Below are 22,885 nucleotides of genomic sequence, written 5' to 3'. Positions count from 1 at the left end.
GGTGTGTTCTGTGGTCCTAAATCATGTCTGGCAAAATGGGTTTTCAAACATGTTTTACAGTTCTATTCTCAACACTAAATCTCAAGATTCACTGAGGTATATCTCTGTTCTGAGTAATTTCTTACAGGTTCCATGAGCTCTGAGACTCATAGAGAATATGTCTTCCTACTGCTCATGAGCTATCCTTTCTTTATGTTTGGAATGTTTATTTTGTCACAGAGTGGTTTACCACATTCTCCTTGACTGGTTTATCTACTCTTATGCTTAATTACATTCATTGGTGAAAATAATTTTGTGAAGACTAGCATTAATACTTCTGTTTTTTTATTGATCTATTCATTCACTTAGTCATTTTTGAAATAATTATTGACCTTTAATAACATGCTAAATTTTTTCCCAAACATTTCAAAGTTATATACAAGAACTATTTTTCTATACATAGACCCTAAACAATGAAAAGCCCTTTAAAAATGGTATTTTATCTCAGGCCCATAGTATTGATCATAATTATTGATTCATACCATTCTCTCATCATTTTTCACTGACAACTCCATGTATGTTAATTCAATAATAATTAATAATTCAATAATCAAATTATACCTTAGAAAATATGACAATGCAACAACTTAACAATTTATAATGCTTTTATATGCTTCTGTGATCAGTTTCATGCCTACCTTGGCCTCCTTTCATTTGAAGTTGTACATGTTATTTTTTTTAAATTTCACATATAGGTTTATCAAATCCATTCACCCAGTTATTTTTCTATTCCTATCTACCCTACAAAAAACTATGACAAATAAATCACATTTGAACACTTTTTAAAAATTATTATAATTTACAAAGATACTTCTGTATCATCTTTGCTTCATTTGCAATGGCTCAAAACATAGGCTCTAAGGTCAGTGAGCATTATTATAAATTACTCCTTGTATACAAATGTGAGAATAAATTTTGGGGTGTAAATAAGGGTTTAATTGCTAGGCCATAAAATGTGCAAATGTGTGACTGTTACAAGATAAGGCCAAACTTTCTTCCAAAATGATTATACTAGAATCCACATCCAAAGGTAATATATAAGACATCTTCTTGATTCACACACTGTTTATACATTTATACAGAAAAAGTAATGCTTTGTCTTTTTCTTCAGATGCTTTTAGGACGAAACTAAATGGAAGAAGCAAATCAGTCTGTGGTTTCTGAATTCATTATTCTTGGGCTTTGTGATTCATGGGAACTCCAGGTCTTCTTCCTGGTGACATTTTCTTCCCTTTATTTGATCACTGTTTTAGGCAACCTCTTCATTGTGGTCATAATTATTACTGATCTCCACCTTCACTCCCCTATGTACTTCTTGCTAGCCAATCTCTCCTTCATTGATTTCTGCCTTTCTTCAGTCACAACCCCTAAAATGATCACAGATTTTCTAAAGGAAAACAAGACCATCTCCTTTGGAGGGTGTATGTGCCAGATTTTCTTTGGACACTTCTTTGGTGGGGGTGAGATGGTACTGCTTGTGTCAATGGCCTATGATCGTTACGTGGCCATCTGCAAGCCCCTCCATTACTCCAGCATCATGGACCGACATATGTGCATTGGGTTAGTGATGACTTCATGGATCATAGGCTTTTTACATTCAGTGAGCCAGCTAGCTCTGATTGTAAAGCTGCCCTTCTGTGGACCCAGAGAACTGGATAGTTTTTTCTGTGACATTCCATTGGTGATCAAGCTAGCCTGCATGGACACCTCTATTCTAGAAATCTTGATAAATGCTGACAGTGGGGTGCTGGCAACCATCTGCTTCATTCTGTTGCTGATCTCTTACTTGCATATTCTGTTTACTGTCTGCCTTCACTCTACAGACGGGGCATCCAAGGCTCTATCCACTTGCACTGCCCATATCACCGTGGTGGTGCTCTTCTTTGGGCCCTGCATCTTCATCTATCTGTGGCCAGTCAGCATCACCTGGGTGGACAAGTTTCTTGCTGTGTTTTATGCAGTCATCACACCTCTGCTGAATCCTGCCATTTACACCTTAAGAAACAAAGAGATTAAAAATGCCATGAAGAGACTTCGATGTTAGCATATGCATTTCAGCGTATATTTCAGGGTTTTACATTATGAATGTTCACTGTAAAGTTCCTAAATTAGCCACTTCTGTCCTTTTACTCTGGACTGCGAAACATTTCCCAATTCATGTAGGATGGTGTGATTACCAAAGGTAACACATTAGTGAATGGGTTAAAGAAGTTAATTTTCTAATCCAGATAAAAGCAGAGGAACATCTAAGAAAGTAGAGTTAAAATGTCTACTTTTAGGCAAAGTGGCTCAATTTACTACAGTGTCCAGATGGTCAGCAAGCAATTAAATTATGTACAAAGTTTGGAAATTGTTCATTACTGCATTTCACAAAACATTCTTTTTTTCCCCACAAATTTTCCTGGCGCATTATAGTTGTACACACTGATGGGATTTGTTGTTTCATATTCACACATGCACATAATGTACCATTTAAAAATATAATTTGGTCAGTGTCACTTCCCAGCACTTACCCTGTCCTTACAAACCATTCTTTAGAATTCTTCCTTCTTAGGAATTTTTTCTACTCATGCTTCAAAAAGATATACAAATTTACATTCCCTTATCTGAAATCTATGGCATGAAATATACTTCAAGTTTTGTAATTGTTTTTCAATAATAACATAGATACTTTTAAACATTTCCAATAGTGTCAGAGTTATTAGCTCCTCATATTGTGTGTGTGTGTGTGTGTGTGTGTGTGTTCTTGTATGCAATAAAGACTACAAATAAAATAGTTTTGCATCAGTGTAGGCCAGAATATTAATGAGTTAGGCCAAGTTAGATTGTGTTATGATATAGGCTTCAAAAACCAAAAGCACTTAAAATTGTCAGAGCTGCTTGAATTTCAGAAATGTGAAAACACATAATACTGGATAAAAAAAGGTATGGTACCATGGGAAGAAGTATTTCATTTGAGGAGGCAGTTGGCACTTGGCCTGCCACAATGGGGAACAGGAAGGTTTTCAGCCTCGTGTAGGTAGGTCTTGAGATGTGAAGTGACCTGCACTGCCTTCCAGGAAGCTGTTCTCTGAGCCACATTAAATAAAGTGTTAAACAAAGCTTCACTGCTACATCTGTGTAGTATCTAAATTTCTCTGTTACTTTCATGAGTGAGGATCCATATATTTGCCCTACCAAAAAAGTCAGTTATTATCTTTATAGTATTAGTAAGATATTCTTCCGAAAGTGAATAAATAAGTATGGAGTCTCCAAAGTTTGCTTGAAAAACCTAAGCAAAAATTTCAGGTAATCTTCTCATCATATCCTCCCACCCATCATAATTAATGTAAATCTCAAGATATGAAGTCAGCAATTCAGAGGAACTGTACATCACTAGTTCCCAAAGCGTTTGCTGTCATGACCCATTTTGATATTAAAAATGATTGAGGACACCAAAGAATTTCTCTTTATGTAGATTACATTTATTAGTAGTTATCATTTCTAGAAATTAAACAAAATAATTAAATATATATTTAGCACATTTAAAATAATCTGATAAACAAAAAATATTAACATGAATAATGTATTTTATAAAAATGACAATATTTTCCAAAGTATAATAAAGAATTCAGTAAGAAAAGTGGATTTCTTTTACATACTTACAAACTTCTTTAGCATGTGGTTTAAAAGAAGTCAAATTCTTTTATCTGCTTCTGCATTGAATGTATTTTACTGTATGGTTTTTTTGGCCTTACAGACATATGTAATGGGATAGGAGAAGTACTATTTTGGTTTTAGTGTCAAAGCACTGATGAATACATGTGAGTTTTAGCACAAAGTAAGGCATAAGCATCAAATTGTAGTAGATTATCACAATACTCCTTGCCACCACATACAGCAATTTTTTTAAAAAAAAGTTTAATAAGCTTATTAAGCCATTTCTATAAATATCATAACATCAGAAAACATTGCTTTTTTGTCTCTGCTCTAATTGTGGTTTTAATACTCAATTTTCTATAACATCTTTCCTTTCTGGTGATTCCCTTTCTACTGCCATCTGAGGAAAACATTTCTAGATGAAAGAACTCTCCCTGGATTTCCTCTTGTAAGATTTATTATTATGGTTTAACTGAAAGTATCTTTATGTTTTTTAATATTTGAAAGATTTCACAAACTATAGAATTATGGGCTGAAAGATCATTTTGATATTTTAAAATGTTTTTCTAATGTGGTGATTATATGTGTCTGGCGAATAGTCATCAGTATCTTTCTATTCCTTTGAAGGTATTGTTGCTTGTTTTTTAACTGCATTAAATGTGTTCTTCTTATCTTTGATCTTCTTCCAAATGATGAATATAAATAAATAAATAAATAAATAACAATTTCAATGGCATCAATGATTGATCACTTGTACTCCCCCTAATGCTGGGGGAAAAACGTATATAGTTGAGACCTAAAGGAAAATCAAGACATTATTATCAGGCCACCCTTTAGCCAGAAAATGCCATTGGTCCAGCGGCATACACACTCACATGGTCAGTGTATCAGTGCATTTAAAATATATACATTTACAATTATCCTGCAAAAAAAAAAAAAGGACTCAAGAAGTGACACAACTATGCATCAAACCAATTATTCATTCATCCCTCACTCTACATCTTCGAAGTTATCACTACAATCACAAGGACAAATAAGTAAAAGGACTAGTAATAAAGAAAAAAAATCCAAAGGTCAATTTCTCTGTTCCCACTTTGTGGGCTATTATGGCTTGCTAAAATAACCATAATAAAAGGGTTATGAGCTATTTGAAAAAATTGACAAAATAAAAATTGATGCATTTCATTTCAAACAAAACAAAATTCAAACTTGCCCCCGCCAATGAAATATTCTACAACAATGATATTGGTATTACTATGTACAAACAAATAACACAATAAATAGTGTTTTAGAACCACTGTTGGCTTAAGCATTAGAAATTAGGTCTGAAGACTTTCTTTCTAAACTCTCTATCTTAGACTCCTAAACTAACCACAAGATAGAATTCCTCATTATTTTTAACATTATCTGAAAAATAATAATGGGGTGGTTTAATATATGAAACATAAAAGAGCAAGAGGTTTCTAGTGAGCTTCCCAAAGAATCAGCCCTTTTGACACCTGGAAAGTAGGAAAAAGCACTAGGTTTCCCGGTCTAGGAAGAAATTTCACTCCCAGTTTCCTTTGTATAGTTCTATACCTCTATTTCTATAATTACCATGGTCCCATCTTTTTGATTTTCTCTTCAAAATATTTACTTTCTTTTCTGTCCTAATTCAGTTACAGTGATGTCAAAGAAGCAATCTTTACTATTGGTATTTAAGCCAATCTCAAACGTTCTTAAGAGTTATTGGATTTTTCTTCTTGGTTTCCAGAGAAGGCAGCCAACTCTTCTGAAATATCATCTTGGTTCTGTCTCCCAGAGTTCAACACCTGGAAAATAGATTTCTGAGGTCAAACTCATTCAGGCAACTGTGACCCAGTTGCTGACTCTGCTGGTATCTCTGCTTTCTTCCTGACTGTAGTGTTTTCCTATAATATGGGTGCAGTATAAAAACCTTCCTGCACAAGTCCTATGGAAAAAGGGAAAAACAAATGGACACTGGCACCAAAGAATCCGCTGCCAAGGGAAGAACGAGGATGTTTGCTCTCTGGGGCCAGCATGAAACATTCCCGGAGTGAAGCCAACATCCACATCAAGCTCTGGCAGGTAACCTGGATTATGTCCAGGACAGTGTGCTATGAACAGTGCTTTTTGAGTCCTTTGTCAAGAACTTAATCTCAGAATTCTCCCTTTCAGTGCATGTTAAAAGGTTCTAGTATAAATGTGAATTAGTCTCTTCATCTTAATGACCCATTCCAAGTATTCATCCACTGGAGGAGATTCATGCTCTATACCAACATCTGGGTAGGGAGACTACGTTTTCTTTTTCATCCTAGACGAAACACCCTTTCTTTCCCCAGATGTTGTCAAGAAGTGTAGGATTGAAAATCTCTAGTTTGCTTCTTTGTTTAGGAATTACTACAAATGTTTTCAGTGTTTCAGCACAGAAGTTTTTTTTTTATATATAATTTTTTATTTGTTTTAATTAGTCACACATGACAGTACAATGATCTTGACATATCATACATTTGAATCAGATGGGATACAATTTCTCATTTTTCTGAGTGTACAGGTTGCAGAATCACATTGATCATGCAGTCACATAAATACAGCATTAATAATGTCTATTATTTGAAGAATTTGTTTTCCACTTAGGAAAGGCAGTTTCAAGTTCCATGATCCTCTATTTTGTCTGAATAACAACCCCAGCAAGAACTATGATCCTGATGACTTGTCAACAGAGACAAGCAGACCACAACTTGTGAAAGCTAAAAAGACATTCTGCAATGTATGTTTAGGTTCTTGAAAATTTTATTATTTATCCCCAGAGTCCAAGATATCTTTTTGGACTTTTCTTGGCTAAAGTCCCAAATTATGAACCCAGCATCTGGGCATACAGAGACTCTTATTATTACCACAGATGAGATGGCTGTATCTCAGATAATTTGTTTCCGTATCACAATATGGAACTTTCTTGCTCAGAGGCCATCTGAATACAAAGTGTTTATTCAGTTGATCAGTGAGAGCCCCCACCAGAGGGATGCATGCTATCTAGATTCCATGGGAAGGAGTGAGCTACAGTTTCACTGATTGCAATTCAGATTGAGAAGGATGTTCTTCCCTGCTGAGATGGCTGGCTGACTTCACCAGTCAACCCACGTGCTTGTGTACTGCTGAGCTGACAAGTGACTCCATGAAATGTCAGTGGTATCAAAAGTCTGAAATAGACCCTCACTAAAAGGGTGAGACAAAGGTTTGCAGCTTAAATTTGCCAGATATTGGTGCAATTATAATACTGAGTCACTTATTAAAAGCTAAGTGGTTTCTGTCCTGTAGAAAAGGCAGAATTTGATCGTCAGTTCCCCATTGGAAAAGTAGATCAGTTTCCTGGAACAGTTGGAAACATCAACTAGGAAATGTCCTTCATTAGCTTTATCATATGACCTGGGGTCAAAACACTTGAATTATCTGTGTCATTGCTTCTTTGTCAGCTTAGTTTGAATCCTGTATATGGGGACTAGCCTTTTCTTTGGGAGAGAAAAATCATCCACTTTCATTATGTTTCCAAATTACGGACTGAGGGTGCTAGGACTCAGGAAGGTATTTCCTTTTTTCCTTTGGAATTTTTCCTTCTACCTCTAGTTTTGCCTGAACTTGTTTTCTTTTGAAAATATGGTGGTACTGTTTGGAATTCACACAGAGGGGATCTTCTTCAAGCATCTCTGCTGTAGTAGGATTCTCTGGGTAGCAGACACAGAGCCAACTCCAGGAACCATCATGACCATTCCTCCTGAATTGACCACACTGTCTGGTACAGGTAGTATAATAGTGACAGTCCCTTGTCCACTGCTGGTTGTGTTGGTTTTGGCTCCTATCTGAAAGTCTGTGTTTCTGCCAAACTGGCTTCTGGATGGTTATTATGGCTTTCTGGAGAATAGTTCCATCTGCATTAACGAACTGATAGACGATGGTTTGTCTTTCCACAGTCTGTGCCACTTGCTGCCCCTGGACAGAAATCTGCTGCTGCATCTGAATCTGGCTCGCAGTGATGTCTGTTTGGAACTGCTGAATGATGATCGGCTGGGTCTGGCCCTGGTGGCTCTGGACCTGCACAGTCTGCCCACCCTGGCTCTGGAGCAGTCCAGGTGGAACCAACTGTATCTGTTTCAAACCCTGGGTCCCAGACATAGGTACTTGAATGATGGTGTTTGACCTTGTCCACTGGGAAGAGCCCGGACCATGATAGGCTGGGCAGTTGATATGATTAACTGGCCTCCACTGACCCTTAATATTTGGCCCTGGACCTGCTGCTAAATCTGTCCAGCCTGCACAACAATGTGCTCTGTTGAACTACTGCTATTTGCTACATATTTCTCCATGGCCCCTCCCAGATGGAATCCTATCCATGGTGAGCTTCACTCTGGAGAGCTCAGAAGACTGTGTATGAGATGGTGCACTTCATGCCTTGCTCCCTTGCTTCACTGTCAGTACTGACTGGTTCCAGTATCAGACCCTGAAATCCAACAAAGGCTCCAGTGCTGCTGCTACCACCTCACAAAATCATAATTACCTCTCTTGTTGTTCACTGTTTTACCTGAATCTGAGTTGTGCCTTTTATCAGTTCTTCAGACATTGCTTCCTATTCTCTTTGTTTCATTCTTTCATTTATTTATACACCTTAGAGCTTTTCATGTTATTCCAATCAACTCTTATTTTGTTCTGATATTTTTATTCTTTAGTATTTCTGTACTATTGTTTGTATAATTTCTTTTGATCAGTCTTTTGGTCCACTGATTTTTTTTCCTATTCTCACAGGCTTAAATATTCATAATTCACATTTTTTCTGTTCTAAAATATCATTTGGCTGTTATGTAGATATCTTCTATTGAACTTTGTCATCTTTTTATGTTTTTCAGATTTTTTTTTTGTGCCAGGGATTGAACACAGGGGCTCTTAACCATTGATCCACATCCCCAACTCTGGCCTGTGTCCTGAACTGTCTGTAATTTTTGAGTTTCCCTCTCCGTGAAGTGAGCTGGCTGAGAAATATGGTGAAAAATCATAGGGAATAGAAAGTAATTTTCAAAAAGCAAGGGCAGAACGACTCTGTGATCTTAGGGGTCCTGCCTCCACCCTGGAGGGAGAGAGAGAGAAGAGCCCACGTTTGCTTTATTTATACAAGGGGGCTTCAAAAGATTTCAGTGGAATGTTCTTTTGCCAAATAAGGTAGGAGATGGGCTGCCCAAGCCCAATGGGTAACACCCAAGTCCAGAGTTACAGAGCAGCCTCTCTAACCAAGGGGAGACTTATGCTTTGCGTAATCCATTAAGTGTGAGAAGCCACAAAATGACTTGCAATGCCAGACCAAAATCTCCTTGGCTTCAAGGCTGAGTAGAGGTTATTCAAATAGCTCAGGGGTGCCCCCCACACCAACCTTTTTTATATATTTTATTTTGAGCTGGAGTCTCTCTAGGTTGTTTAGGGCCTCACGAAGTTGCTGAGGCTGGCTTTGAACTTGTGATCCTCCTGCCTGAGCCTCTCGAGCCACTGGGATTACAGGCATGCACCACCATGCCTGGGTTTTTTCAGCTTTTTAATGTCCCCTTAAAATGTGTAAAATTTACTTCAAATTTTGACTCTGTTAACTTTAACAACTGAGCCATCACTGGGCTTCTTTTCACTAGCTTCCTCTTAATTTTAGAGCCACAAATCTCTGCTTCTTCCCATACTCACAGTTATTTTATGTAACTTAGACACTTTGTAAAAGAGAATTATAGATCCGACTTCCTGTACACAACAGAAACTTCTGTTTTAGTAAGAGCCATAGAAGGCTTAGATCTGATTCTTTCGATCTGTGCAACACTAAACAGATTTGAGTCTGTATTGGGATTTCATGAGACTCAGGACACTTCTGGTTTATATCTGCTTCTTAGATATGTTCCTTTCAGGCTTTGATTATGACTCTGATGGTTATCTATTGTGTCCACATGATGATTTCATAGGAATCAGTTTGGCTCTTTAGAAATATTTCTCTTAGAACGTTAGCTTTCTTTCTCCACAGCTCTGCAAACAGGGCAAATTCATCAAGAAGAAAATAAACTTTGTGTATCCTCTCTAGTTTAATGTAACTAGTTAGAATCCATTAAATCTATTAAAATACAAATATTAAACAGCAAAGTAATCATGACCTGGAAAAATATAAACGTGACTGATTATATAATCCAGAAATAATTTTGGATTAGGGATATCCATAACTTAGAATTCTCAAAAAGTTTAGAAGTGAATTTGACTCAGTTTTCTAGTCATAAAACAAAATAGAAATAAATTTAATACATTTCAAGGATAACACATATTCCAAGTATTCACATGGACCCTTGTCTTGAGCAAGTGAAGAGTTAGTGGTACATGATGTTAGTGTATAAAAATGCAACTCACTCTTGTTGATTAGAATTTGAAAAAGTAGTTGTTAGGTAATAATACCAGACTTTATACTTTCTGAGTTAATTTTTGTATGTGAGTGACCGATTTCAATTTTTCCATCTAGATATTCATTCATTGAAGAGATTGTCCTTTCCCATCTGTTTTCTTTATCAAATATTAGTTGACCATACATGCTTGGGTTTATTTATGATGTCTCAATATTTTCCACTATTCCATGTGTGATTTCATACCAGTGCCACATGTTTTTATTTACTACTGCTTTATAATTTGAAATTGGAATGCATAATGTCTCTTTTTTGTTTTTTTCAGGAGTCTTTTGTGCTTCCATGCATATTTTAGAATTGTCTTTTTTTTTCTTTGTCTTGAAAAATGCCAATGGGGTTTCCTTTGAGTTGTCATTGAATCTGTGGATTGCTTTAGGTATATGAACATTTTTACAGTATTGATTCTTACAAACTATCAACATGAACTATCTTTCTGTTTACTCTTATTGCCTTCAATTTCTTGCATCCATTTTAAATAGTTTTCAGTATACATTTTGTTTTTTACTTCCTTGGTTTAATTTATCCCAAAATAATTATTTTTGATGCTATTTCATTTGGGGTTGCTTTCTTGATTTATTTTTCAGATACATCATATTAGTGTATAAAAATGCAACTCACCCTTGTTGATTAATTTTTTGTATACAAAAAAAACTGCTAGAAAAAGACTGGGAAAAATTTTCTTGATATTGGTCAGAATGAAGGAATTTTTTTAATATGACACTCAAAGCACAGGCAACAAAAGCAAAAGTAGGTAGGAATACACCAAATTGAAAAGCTTTTCCTCAACTAAGAAAAAAAAAAAAAAGAAAGGAAAACCTACAGAATGGAAAAAAAAATTAAATCATTGTCTGATAAGAAATTAGTATCCAAGATATACAGTGAACTCACATAAATCAATGGCCCAAAACAGTCCAATTACACAATTAATGAAAGAATAGAATGGACATTTTTCCAAAGAAGACATAAAGATTGCTAATAGCTATATTAAAAGGTGCTCAGTACATTAATCACCAGGGATATGTAAATAAAAGCCATAGCAAAATATCAGCACACAATTGAGATAAAACTCTTGGTTGTTACCTCAAGGAAAATGCAATGTTTCTAAGTTATGGGTAGAAATGTAAACTGGTAAAGCCCCTACAGAAAGCACTATGAGTATTCCTCAAAAATTAGCAAATATAAAAATGTAGAGATTCTACTCTGCATTCTATCAGATCATAATGGAATGAAATTAGAAATTATTGATAAAATAAAAAATAAAAGCTCTTCCAACACTTGGAGACAAAATAATATGCCACTGAATGAAAAAATGGGTTGCAAAAGACATCAAGGAGGAGATTAAAAAATTCTTAGAGGTAAATGAGAACACTGATACAATGTATCAAAATCTCGGGGACACTATGAAGGTGGTTCTAAGAGGAAAGTTTCTTGCATGGAATTCATTCCTTAAAAGAAGAAAAAGGCAACAAATAAATGACCTAACATTACAACTCAAAGCCCTAGAGAAAGAACAAATCAACACCAACAGCAATAGAAGACAGAAAATAATTAAAGTCAGAGATGAAATTAATGCAATTGAAACAACAACAAAAAAAAACAATTGAAAAAATTGACAAAATAAAGGGTTGGTTCTTTGAAAAAATAATAAAAATTTATAACCCTTAGCTATACTAATGAAGAGAAGGAACAAGAAAACTCAAATTACTCATATATGTGATAAAAAGGAAATATCATGACAGACACTACAGAAATACAGAAGATAATTAGAAATTATTTTGAAAACTTGTACTCCAATAAAATAGAAAATATTGAAGGCATCAACAAATTTCTAGAGTCATATAATCTGCCTAATTTGAATCAGAATGATATACACAATTTAAACAGATCAATTTTGAGCAATGAAATAGAAGACACCATCAGAAGCCTGCCAACCAAGAAAAGCCCAGGACCAGATGGATACACAGCCAAGTTCTACAAGACCTTTAAAGAAGAACTAATACCAATAATCTTCAATTTATTTCAGGAAATAGAAAAAGAAGGAGCACTTCCAAATTCATTTTAAGGACCAATATCACCCTGATTTCAAAAGCAGGCAAAGTCACATAAAGAAAACTTCAGACCAATATCTCTAATGAACATAGATGCAAAAGTTCTCAGTAAAATTCTGGCAAATCACGTACAAAAACTTATCAAAAAGATAGTGCCCCACAATCAAGTAGGGTTCATCCCAGGGATGCAAGGTTGGTTTAATTTACAATAAATGTAATTCATCACATCAATAGACTTAAAGATAAGAATCATATGATCATCTCAATAGATGCAGAAAAAGCATTCTACAAAATACAGCACTCTTTCATGTTCAAAACACTAGGAAAAGTAGAGATAACAGGAACATATTACAAATTCATAAAAGATATCTATGCTAAGCCCCAGGCCAACATCACTCTAAATAGAGAAATATTGAAGGCATTCCCTCTAAAAACTGGAACAAGACAGGGATGCCCATATTCACCATTTCTATTTAACATAGTTCTTGAAACACTGGCCAGAGCAATGTTTCAAGACATTGAAAGAAATAAAGGGATAGACAGATGGAAGAAATTAAAGGGATAGGGATAGGAGAAGAAGAACTCAAATTAGTACTATTTGCTGATGGTAGGATTCTATACCTAGATTCCCAAAAATTTCACCAGAAAACTTCTAGAACTAGTAAATGAATGTAGCAAAGTAGCAGAATATAAAATCAACACCCACAAATCCAAGACATTTCTGTATATCAGTGACAAATCCTCTGAAAGGGAAATAAGGAAAACTATCTCATTTACAGTAGCATCAAAAAACAAAAATAAAATACTTGGAAATCAACTTAATGAAAGAGGTGAGAGACCTCTACAACGAAAACTACAGAACACTAAAGAGAGACATTAAAGAAGACCTTAAAAGATGGAAAGATCTACGTTGCTCTTGGATAGGCAAAACTAATATTATCACAATGACCATACTACCAAAAGCACTATACAGGTTTAATGCAATTCCAATCAAAATCCCAATGACATTTCTCATAGAAATAGAAAAAGCAGCCATGGAATCCATCTGGAAAAATGACACCCAGACTAGCTAAAGCAATCCCTAGAAAGAAGAGTGAAGCAGGTGGTATCACTATATCAGATCTTAAAATATACTACAGAGAAATAGTAACAAAAACAGTGTGATATTGGCAACAAAATAGACTGATAGACCAGTGGTACAGAATAGAGGACACAGAGAAAAATCCACACAACTACAGTTATCTTATATTAGACAAAGGTGCCAAAAACATACATTGGAGAAAATATAGCCTCTTCAACAAATGGTGCTGGGAAAACTGGAAATTCACATACAACAAAATGAAATAAAACCCCTATCTCTCACAATGCACAAAAGTCAACTCAAAGTGGATCAAGGACCTAGGAATTAAACCAGAGATCCTGTGCCTAATTGAAGAAAAAGTAGGCCCAAATCTCTATCATGTCAGATTAGGCCCCGATTTCCTTAATAAGATTTCAATAGCACAAAAAATAAAATTTAAAAAATCAATAAATGGGATGGGTTCAAACTGAAAAGCTTCTTCTCAGCAGAAGAAACAATCAGTGAGGTGAAAAGAGAGCCTACATTTTGGGAACAAATTTTTACCACGTGCACATCAAATACAGCACTAATCTCTAGGATATAAAGAACTCAAAAATCTTAACACTAAAGGAACAAATAACCCAGTCAATAAATGGGCCAACGAACTGAACAGATACTTCTCAGAATAGGATTTACAATTGACTAACAAATATATGAAAAAAGTTTATCATTTCTAGCAATTAGAGAAATACAAATCAAAATACTCTAATATTTCATTTCACTCCATTCAGAATGGCAGCTATTAAGAATACAAACAACAGTAAGTGTTGGTGAGGATGTCGGGGAAAAGACACACTCATACATTGCTGGTGCAAAAATTGGTGTAGCCAATCTGGAAAGCAGTATGGAGAGTCCTTGGAAAAGTGGGAATGGAACCACCATTTGACCCTGCTATATTTCAGTCTGTACCCAAAGACTTAAAAAAACAGCATACTACAGGAACACAGCCATATCAATGTTTATAGCAGCACAATTCACAATAGCTAAATGTGGAAGCAACCTAGATGTCCTTCAGTAGATAAATGGATAGATAAAATATATATATACATTTCATATATATATATATATATGAAATGAAATATAATTCAGCAAAAAAAAAAGAGAATAAAATCATGGTATTTGCAGGTAAAAGGATGGAGCTTTAGGATATAATGCTAAGTGAAGTTAGCCAATCTAAAAAAACCAAATGTAAATGTTTTCTCTGATTTAAGCATGCTAATTCATAATGGAGTTGGCTGTGGGGCATGGGAGGATTAGATGAACTTTAGACAGGGCAAAGGAGATGGAGGGGAAGGGGGGACAGGGAGGTAGGAAAGAATGTGGAATGAGATGGACATCATTACCCTAAGTACATGTATGAAGACATGAATGGTGTGTGTGACTCTACTTTGTGTAAAACCAAAGATATGAAAAACTGTGCTCTATATGTGTAATATTAATTGTAATACATTCTGCTGTCATATATTAAAAATTAATATTTAAAAATATAAATTAAAAAAGAATATAAAAATTCTTAAAACTGCAAAAGCTATGTTAAAATATTCAAATTAAAACTTGAAGGTTGAAAATATAAAATAAAAGTAATATTTTATTTACTGGTACAAAAATCATTGGATCAACAACCATGTGATATTTAAAGACTATTCCTTGATTGACTCATAGATATTAAGTCACAATTTTGAAAATTACAAGTGATTTACATGTAAATTTCACTACTGTAGGCCAACAGCAGGGGACTTGAGTTAATTCTAAATGAAAGAAGAAAGAGTAAGAGTAGAGGCCATAGGCCTAATCCATGAAACACTGGGTCTGTGAGCTCTTCCTCTCACTTCTCGTTCATCTGTTAGTTCCCCCTAGTACCCACCCCATCCCTCATTTCCTTATTTACCTGTTCCACACTGTTCTTTATCCTTCCAAGTTTTAAATACTTACATTTCATGTACTTTTTGACTTTTAAAGCTTAAACTTAATAATTCATATCCTGGGTTTAAATCAAAGTAGACTTGTGTATTTCATAATTTCTTCAACCATCAGAGTCCATTACCTCTAAGTTAATAAATTGGAGTGTAGGTAGACTGATTTTTGAGGCCATATTTTCAGCAGATTCTAAGGCTATAGTCTGCAATTTTTCATAGACTTTTTTTTTCATCAGTTTTCTGTAAAAGAATCTTAGGAATATAACTTAGTTTCAAATAACATGTTAAATGGAGATTTGATGAGCTACATCAAAGAAACCTCATAACCAATAATCTATTCTGAATATTCCAAAATAGCTAACTTAGAAAAATATTTAATTCTAAAAATATGTCTTTTGCCATGAAGAATATGAAGAATTTTTCAGCAAAAACCATAAGGTAATGAACAGAAAATTAAACATGGAGTGTATGACTCTTACTTTTTTTTTTAATAAATGTAATGTATCTTTTTATAAGAAAGTCTTTCAATCTACAAATAGAAGACTATATCAGTATCTATTGTGATTCTACAACTAGAATACTCTGGTCTGAGTTTTCTAAAGTTTCCAAGTTCTTTTATGGACTACTAGAAACAAAAAGCCATTCAAAAATGTGGACTGTGTATATTAGAAAATCTTAAATTATTAAAAAACTACTCCACAAATGAGAAATTAAATATTTTATCACAAAAATCACTATTTACTTTGAAAAAAGCAATCAAAGATTTTCTGACTTCTGAATTTAGAATAATTGACATATCTGGCCTAGTAGGATAGTATGTATAACACTCTGAATATCTGTTATATATCCTCAAATTATGTATAACTGCATAAGTGTTCATATTACAGTGGTTTGAAGATATAGTAACTTGTGTTCACATGAGTTTTTTAGGAGATTTTCCTCAGACCCGGGAGCTGACTAATCAGTCTCCTCATTGCCAGCTTCATGTCTTTGTTCCTCATTGTGTAAATGGCAGGATTCAGGATGGGGGTGATCAGAAAGTCCACAATGGCAAGAAACTTATCCACTGGCACTGTGGGAAATGGCCACATATAAACAAAGATGCATGGTCCAAAAAACAAAACCACCACAGAGATGTGAGCTGAAAGGGTGGAGAGAGCCTTGGACAAACCACCTGAAGGGCATTTCCATACAGTGAACAGGATGAGAATATAGGAGATAATCAGCAAGAAGAAGGTGCCTATGGAAATGAACCCACTGTTGGCAGTCACCATGAACTCCATGCTGTAGGTGTCTGAGCAGGCCAGTTTGATAAACCAGGGAAGATCACAGTAAAAGCTATCTATCTCATTAGGACCACAGAAAGGCAAATGGACAACAAAGGCTAACTGGGACACTGAGTGAATGATACCAATAAGCCAAGCACCAGACAGAAGCAAATGGCACATCCGTGGGCTCATGATGGTCAGGTAGTGGAGGGGCTTGCAGATGGCCACATATCTGTCCAAGGCCATGGCTACTAAGAGCACCATCTCAGATCCACCCAGGACATGAAGGACAAAAATCTGGATGACACACCCCTGGAATGATATGGTATTGTGTCCAGAGTAGAGGTCAGAAATCATCTTGGGAACCGTTAAGGTAGAAAGACATAAATCAATAAATGAGAGGTTTCCTAAAAGGAAGTACATGGGGGAATGTAAATGAGCATCAAAGGTCACTGTAATAACAATGAGGATGTTTCCCAGCACAATGATGAGGTACAACACTGTAGAGAAGGCGAGGAAGAAATGCTGTACTGGTCTGTAGTTAGAAAGTCCCAGGAATATAAATTCAGACACTGGAGAATAATTTGTTTTATTCATTGGTTTCCTTTATGTTATCTGAAAGGAACAAAGAAAATAGTTCTTCTATGAAAAACTATACATTTCAGGGCTTATACGAGGCTCTGCATCACATTCTGAAATAAACCAGACCCTGACTTTATATAATGTTTGGTCTAGTTGTGAAGCAAGGCATTAAATAAGTAACAAAGTATTTGGGTACATTTAATGCTATAAGTTATTTGGAGAAAAAAACTCAGGTCGCCAAATGTTTTCTTTGATATAAGGAGAGTAACTAAGAATAGAGTAGGGACGAAGAGCATGAGAAGAAGATTAACATTAAACAGGGATGAGAGGTGGGAGGGAAAGGGAGAGAGAAGGGAAATTGCATGTAAATGGAAGGAGACCCTCAGGGGTATACAAAATTACATACAAGAGGAAGTGAGGGGAAAGGAGGAAAAATATAAGGGGGAGAAATGAATTACAGTAGAGGGGGTAGAGAGAGAAGAGGGGAGGGGAGGGGGGAGGGGGGATAGTAGAGGATAGGAAAGGCAGCAGAATACAACAGACACCAGAATGGCAATATGTAAATCAATGGTTGTGCAACTGATGTGATTCTGCAATCTGTATATGGGGTAAAAATGGGAGTGCATATCCCACTTGAATCAAAGTGTGAAATATGATATATCAAGAACTATGTAATGTTTTGAACAACCTACAATAAAAATTAATTAAAAAAAAACTCAGGGTTAGAGAACTTTTAAAGCTCATAGTGGCATCTGCTTTGGAAGTGTTTGTACTAAGATCTAAAGGATTGGTAGGGTTAAATAAGAGAGGGAGAGGAACAAAGATGATCTATCCAGGGGAAATAACATGGGAAATACTCTGAAGCCTAAAGAAACAGAACAATTTGGAATAAATTAGAACTAGTAAGGGTCTGATAGAAGTAGAATCCTATTAATGAACCATATCAAATAGGTCTAGAAAGGATGATTTGTCAGTAAGTGGTGCTGATGCAACTTACCACACTTGGAAGACAAAAAAACATGACTTACCTTAAAAGAGTAACTGAAATGGGTTTGAATGATATTTCAATCATTTTTAAAAAATCTTAAGAATATATAGATTTTAATATAATTGTATGAGAAAATTGTGTCAGAAAAGATCTTTCTAAGCATAGACTCACATAATTTATAGAAAAAAGTGACACTTTCATATTTAAAAAAAATGTGTGTGTGTGTGTGTGTGTGTGTGTGTGTGTGTGTGTGTGTGTGTGGAAATCCCATGAAAATGAAAGGAATCAGTGGAACAAATGAAGGGGATTGATGAGGAGGGAGGAGGGACAGGAAGGAGGAGAACAGTAGAATGAAATTGACCAAATTGTGCTATGTATGTATATGAATATACCACAGTGAGTTCCATCTTTATGTATACCTGTAAAGCACAAATAAAAATAAAAGAAAGACCAGTAAAGAAGGGGGAACAGGAGGAACAAGTCAGGGAGGGAAAGACGAAGCACTGGGGACTGGTTAGAAAAAAACACTGAACCCTATGATGTAGAATATCATGGGAAAAATAATGTGTTCCAATTTTTAGAAATAATCAACTTACACATTTAAAAATTAACTCTAGGACATTGAAAAAAGCATAAGCAACCATATCTGGAGTAATATTTATTAGTTTGAAGTGTATAAAATTGTAAAAAATATATATATATTTCCAAATATCAGTTTCCAAGGGTTCCATTTAAATTATTGATTTGGTTTTCTCTTGCAACATTTGCTTATAAGATTTGTTTCTGAATATTCTAAGTTACTTTCCCTTTTAAGTAAAAGTCACTTTTTCTTTTTCTCAGCAAAGTGGACACGAGGCTATCTATTGGTTTTTATGACACTGCTGAAGATGAAAAGTTAAGAAAACAATTGATAACAAATAGAAAATAAAATATGTAAACAGATATACACAAAACAATATTTTCCATGTACTTTTTGTGTGATGATAGATAGAATGCCTAAGTACCATAAGCTATTTAAAAGCTGAGTTGTCTAGAAATAATGAGCATACTGGTTATTTAACAAGTTTGTATATTAAAAGGCAATGTCCAGGTCAATGTTTGCATTTGACTTTAGATTTACCATCAATGAGAGTAGGATATTGCTGCTGGAAGACCAAGTGTTCCAACATGGGCCCATGGGGGTCCCTGACAGTGGGTACAGTATCACATAGCTTGAACCACTACAAGGGAATTCAAAAAAATTTTTTTGTACTCATTCTGCTTAAAGTAAAAGACTCTATTTGGTTCCATTCTAGCTTTAATGAGTGTCTAATTTCTAAGAAGTGGAGAATTGTGAATCCCTCTTCCACACCTGAACTGAATATTATGGGTTCTCCCTTTTCTAACCACTACCTGCTCTACTCCAGGTCCCAAACTGCTGGTAATGTCATGGTGTCACTCCTTCCTGTGACATCTTCTCAGCAAGAGAGGAGCATGAGCTGGTGGGAGATCATGAGCACATTAGAGTCAAGAATGACTTGGGGGCAGCCAGGTCACACAGGACTGCAGATCCTGAGTGTTATGAACATGGAGCAAGTACTGTGGCCAAAAGTATGATGCCAGGAAGCCTTGATACAAGGGAACTAGGTGGAAATTTTTATGGAAAATAACTTGGATTAAAAAAAGAGCAGGAATGAATGAGAGAGGATGGAATTATCACCAAGGAGAATGGCAACAGGTGTAATTTGAAAAAAGCTCCAGTTGCTTTTACATTTTGACCATGGTATGTATGTGTTTTAAAAGATGCATATTCTGAAAAGCAACATGTACAATTAGTACCATCAGAACCATGGATGAAATAAATATTCTGCAAACATCTCAATTTAAAAAGGGGCCAAAGATCTTAACAGACATAAAGATGTACAGATATAAAGATGGCACTATGCTAATGAAAAGATGTTTTGAATCATATATCATCAGGGAAATGTAAATTAAAACAATGACACACTGCTGGTACTCATCAAATAGAACAGGCAAAATTCAGAGCAGTAACAATGCCAAATGCTGGTAAGGACACACAGAAACAGAAACTCTCATTCATTGCTTATGGGAATAGAAAAAATGCTACAACCACCTTGAAAATGATTTGGCTGTTACAAAATTAAATATATTTTTACTATAGGATATAGCAATCATGCACCCAAATGAACTGAATAAGCAATAAATATTTATAGCAGACTTTTTGTAACTGTCATAACTTGGAGGTGATCCATGCGTCCTGTAGTATTCGAATAGATAAACTATGGTGCATCCAGACAATGAAATATTATTCTGCAACCAGAAAGAATTGAGCTATCAAGCCAGGAAGAAACATGGAAGAATCTTAAGTGAATATTACTAATTGAAAGAAAGAACCATTTTAAAAAGAGCAAATTTTATGTTCCATATATATGACATTCTGGAAAAGAAAACAACTACAATGATAGTAAAAAGACCAGTAGTTTCCAGGGTTCAGAGAGAGGGAGGGGCACACAGGTGTACAGATAATTTTTAGGAGAGTAGAACTATTCTGTATAATTCATACCATCATTCTCTAAAAAGCATTCTTTTTTTTAAAAAAAACAAAGAAAACAGTAAAAAGAAATTATCAATATTTTTGTGAATAATGGAAAATGCATGATGTTATTGCATACTTCTACTTTTCATTACTTTCTAAAATATAGAATTTTTAAATTTAATATCAATTGTTATCAATCAATATAATTCAATAAGAGAAATATAAGCAATATTTTCATCAAGTAGGAATATGAGTCAATTATGCAGAATATATGTAAATGTATTAACTACAAATTGGGGAGTTCCAATTACATAGAAAAATTAAAAAATAAAGACCACAAGTAACCCATAATTATAAAAATATAAGAACAACTGAATTTATTTAAATATATTGAACTCTACCAATTGTTTTTAAAGTTTTGATTTGCTTTCCCTAACAGATTTGCAGAGAGAGAGAGAGAGAGAGAGAGAGAGAGAGAGAGAGAGAGATTAAATTCTGTGAGTTTGAAAGAATCCTTATAATTGAAATTCTTATGTATAATAAGTGGGAGTGGGAATTAAATTTGATAGAATTTAAAATATTTAAATTAAGTCATAAAAAATATATAATGTTCCTAATACTGAACAAAGGTTAAACTTGTGGAGGATATATCATAAGCAAAGGAAATGCCATAGGTTACTTGCATAGGGCTGATATATATGTTCACATATTTGTTGCACTGCCATTTCACTAGTAATAAGAAATAATTATAAAGAAACAAAACAAATCAATTAGATTTTAAAATCAAGTTAGAATTCATGTTTTCACTAAATGTAGCACTTCTATTAAAAACTACGGTTATAGATCAACATAACAGAATTAAAATTAAAAAAATTTGCAGCACAGATTCAATGGCATGATTCAGTATTGTGTACACATAAAAATATCTAAAAAGAACAAATGCGTAATTTGTAAGAATTACTAATGTAGCAAAAAGTGATAATACATGACTTCAATCTCCTAAAAGCCTTAATTTTGTATTTTAGGTGACCTTTAAAATGAATTAACTTGTTAATAAAACACGGATTTTTCAAAATACAGAAGGGGAGATTCAAATAACATAGCATGTTAAATAAAGAAATACAACACAGACATTAAAAAATTAAATAAAGCATATTGAGGTGAACAATTATTTTCTCTTTAAAAATTAAAATTAGCAGTAAATCAAAAGTTCTCAGGGAGGAGTCTACCTGGGATCTAATCATTATATTTTAGTAGTATCTTTTCTGGAGATACATACATTGATTTACACATTTCTTGATGGATTAAGGTGGAGCTGATAAGATCAACTCATGAATGGATAAAGAAAATGTGAAAAATAAAAAATGCACTACCTACCTACCATTTAGCCATAGAAAAGAATAAAATCCCATAATTAGCAATAATACGTATAGAACTGGAAATCATTTTTTTTCTAGTGAAATAAAGCAAGCAGAGAATGACAATGGGACTGCATGATCTCACTCATACATGGGACCTAAGGATGTTGCTTTCACAGATAGAATGGTGGTTATCAAAAGTCAGAGGGGTACTGGGGAGAGAAAGCACTAGAAGTCCTACTGTGCTATGCACAGGAAGGTGGCTATAGACAACTATAACATATGTACATCTCAAAAACTGGAAATTAAAGATTTTCAATGCATTTATCATAAAAACATGATGAATGAGGAGATAGATATGTCCAACTTAAATATGACACAATATATGCATGTATTGAAACATTACATGGTACTCATACATATAATTTGTGTGAGAGGTATGGGGATGGAACTCAGGGGCTCTCCACCACTGAGCCACATCCCCAGCCCTATTTTGTAGTTTATTTAGAGACAGCATTTTACTTGAGTTGTTTAGTGCCTCACCATTGCTGAGGCTGGCTTTGAACTCGTCACCCTCCTATGTCATCTTCCTGAACTGCTGAGATTGCAGGTGCATGCCACTGCGTCTGGCTAATATGTATACTTTTATGTATCAGTTAAAAAACAAAATGTTTTCAAGAATGATGGAGGTGATTAAAAATGAAGATAAAGGAGGGAAATGGCAAAAAGTGTTTTTGGAAAAAGAGTCAAAAGAAGCAGAATAAGCACTTGAGGAATGAAAAGGAGAGAAGGTAGTCTCTCTGAGTCACCTGATCAATTACCATCCTGCTGAGTCTTCTTCCAGAACTTACTTTTTCACAGAAGCTCACATTTTTTTTTTCTACTGGGAATTGAACCCAGGGGAACTTAACAACTGAGCCACAT

General features: G+C 34.8%; 2 protein-coding genes and 1 pseudogene across 2 annotated transcripts; 1 reads left to right on the top strand and 2 right to left on the bottom strand.

Annotated features, from left to right (window-relative positions):
• The first annotated feature begins 1,171 nt into the window (after window positions 1-1,171).
• On the top strand, window positions 1,172-2,083 carry LOC143393940 (olfactory receptor 4K3-like). The gene has a single exon (XM_076848433.1). The coding sequence runs from the start codon at window positions 1,172-1,174 to the stop codon at window positions 2,081-2,083; it is 912 nt and encodes a 303-aa protein (XP_076704548.1).
• A 5,027-nt stretch (window positions 2,084-7,110) lies between these two features.
• LOC143394720 (nuclear transcription factor Y subunit alpha pseudogene) lies at window positions 7,111-8,039 on the bottom strand (annotated as a pseudogene).
• An 8,116-nt stretch (window positions 8,040-16,155) lies between these two features.
• LOC143393939 (olfactory receptor 4F15-like) lies at window positions 16,156-17,094 on the bottom strand. Its single transcript, XM_076848431.2, has one exon. The coding sequence runs from the start codon at window positions 17,092-17,094 to the stop codon at window positions 16,156-16,158; it is 939 nt and encodes a 312-aa protein (XP_076704546.2).
• Window positions 17,095-22,885: the final 5,791 nt, after the last annotated feature.

This window comes from Callospermophilus lateralis, chromosome 3 (genome assembly GCF_048772815.1).
Source record: "Callospermophilus lateralis isolate mCalLat2 chromosome 3, mCalLat2.hap1, whole genome shotgun sequence".
NCBI classification, from domain to species: Eukaryota; Metazoa; Chordata; class Mammalia; order Rodentia; family Sciuridae; genus Callospermophilus; species Callospermophilus lateralis.
This window is presented reverse-complemented; position numbering and strand designations above follow the sequence as displayed.

Excerpts from the sequence above, each read along its gene's own strand:
- LOC143393940 (XM_076848433.1), top strand. The coding sequence starts at position 1,172 with ATGGAAGAAGCAAATCAGTCTGTGGTTTCTGAATTCATTATTCTTGGG.
- LOC143393939 (XM_076848431.2), bottom strand. The coding sequence starts at position 17,094 with ATGAATAAAACAAATTATTCTCCAGTGTCTGAATTTATATTCCTGGGA.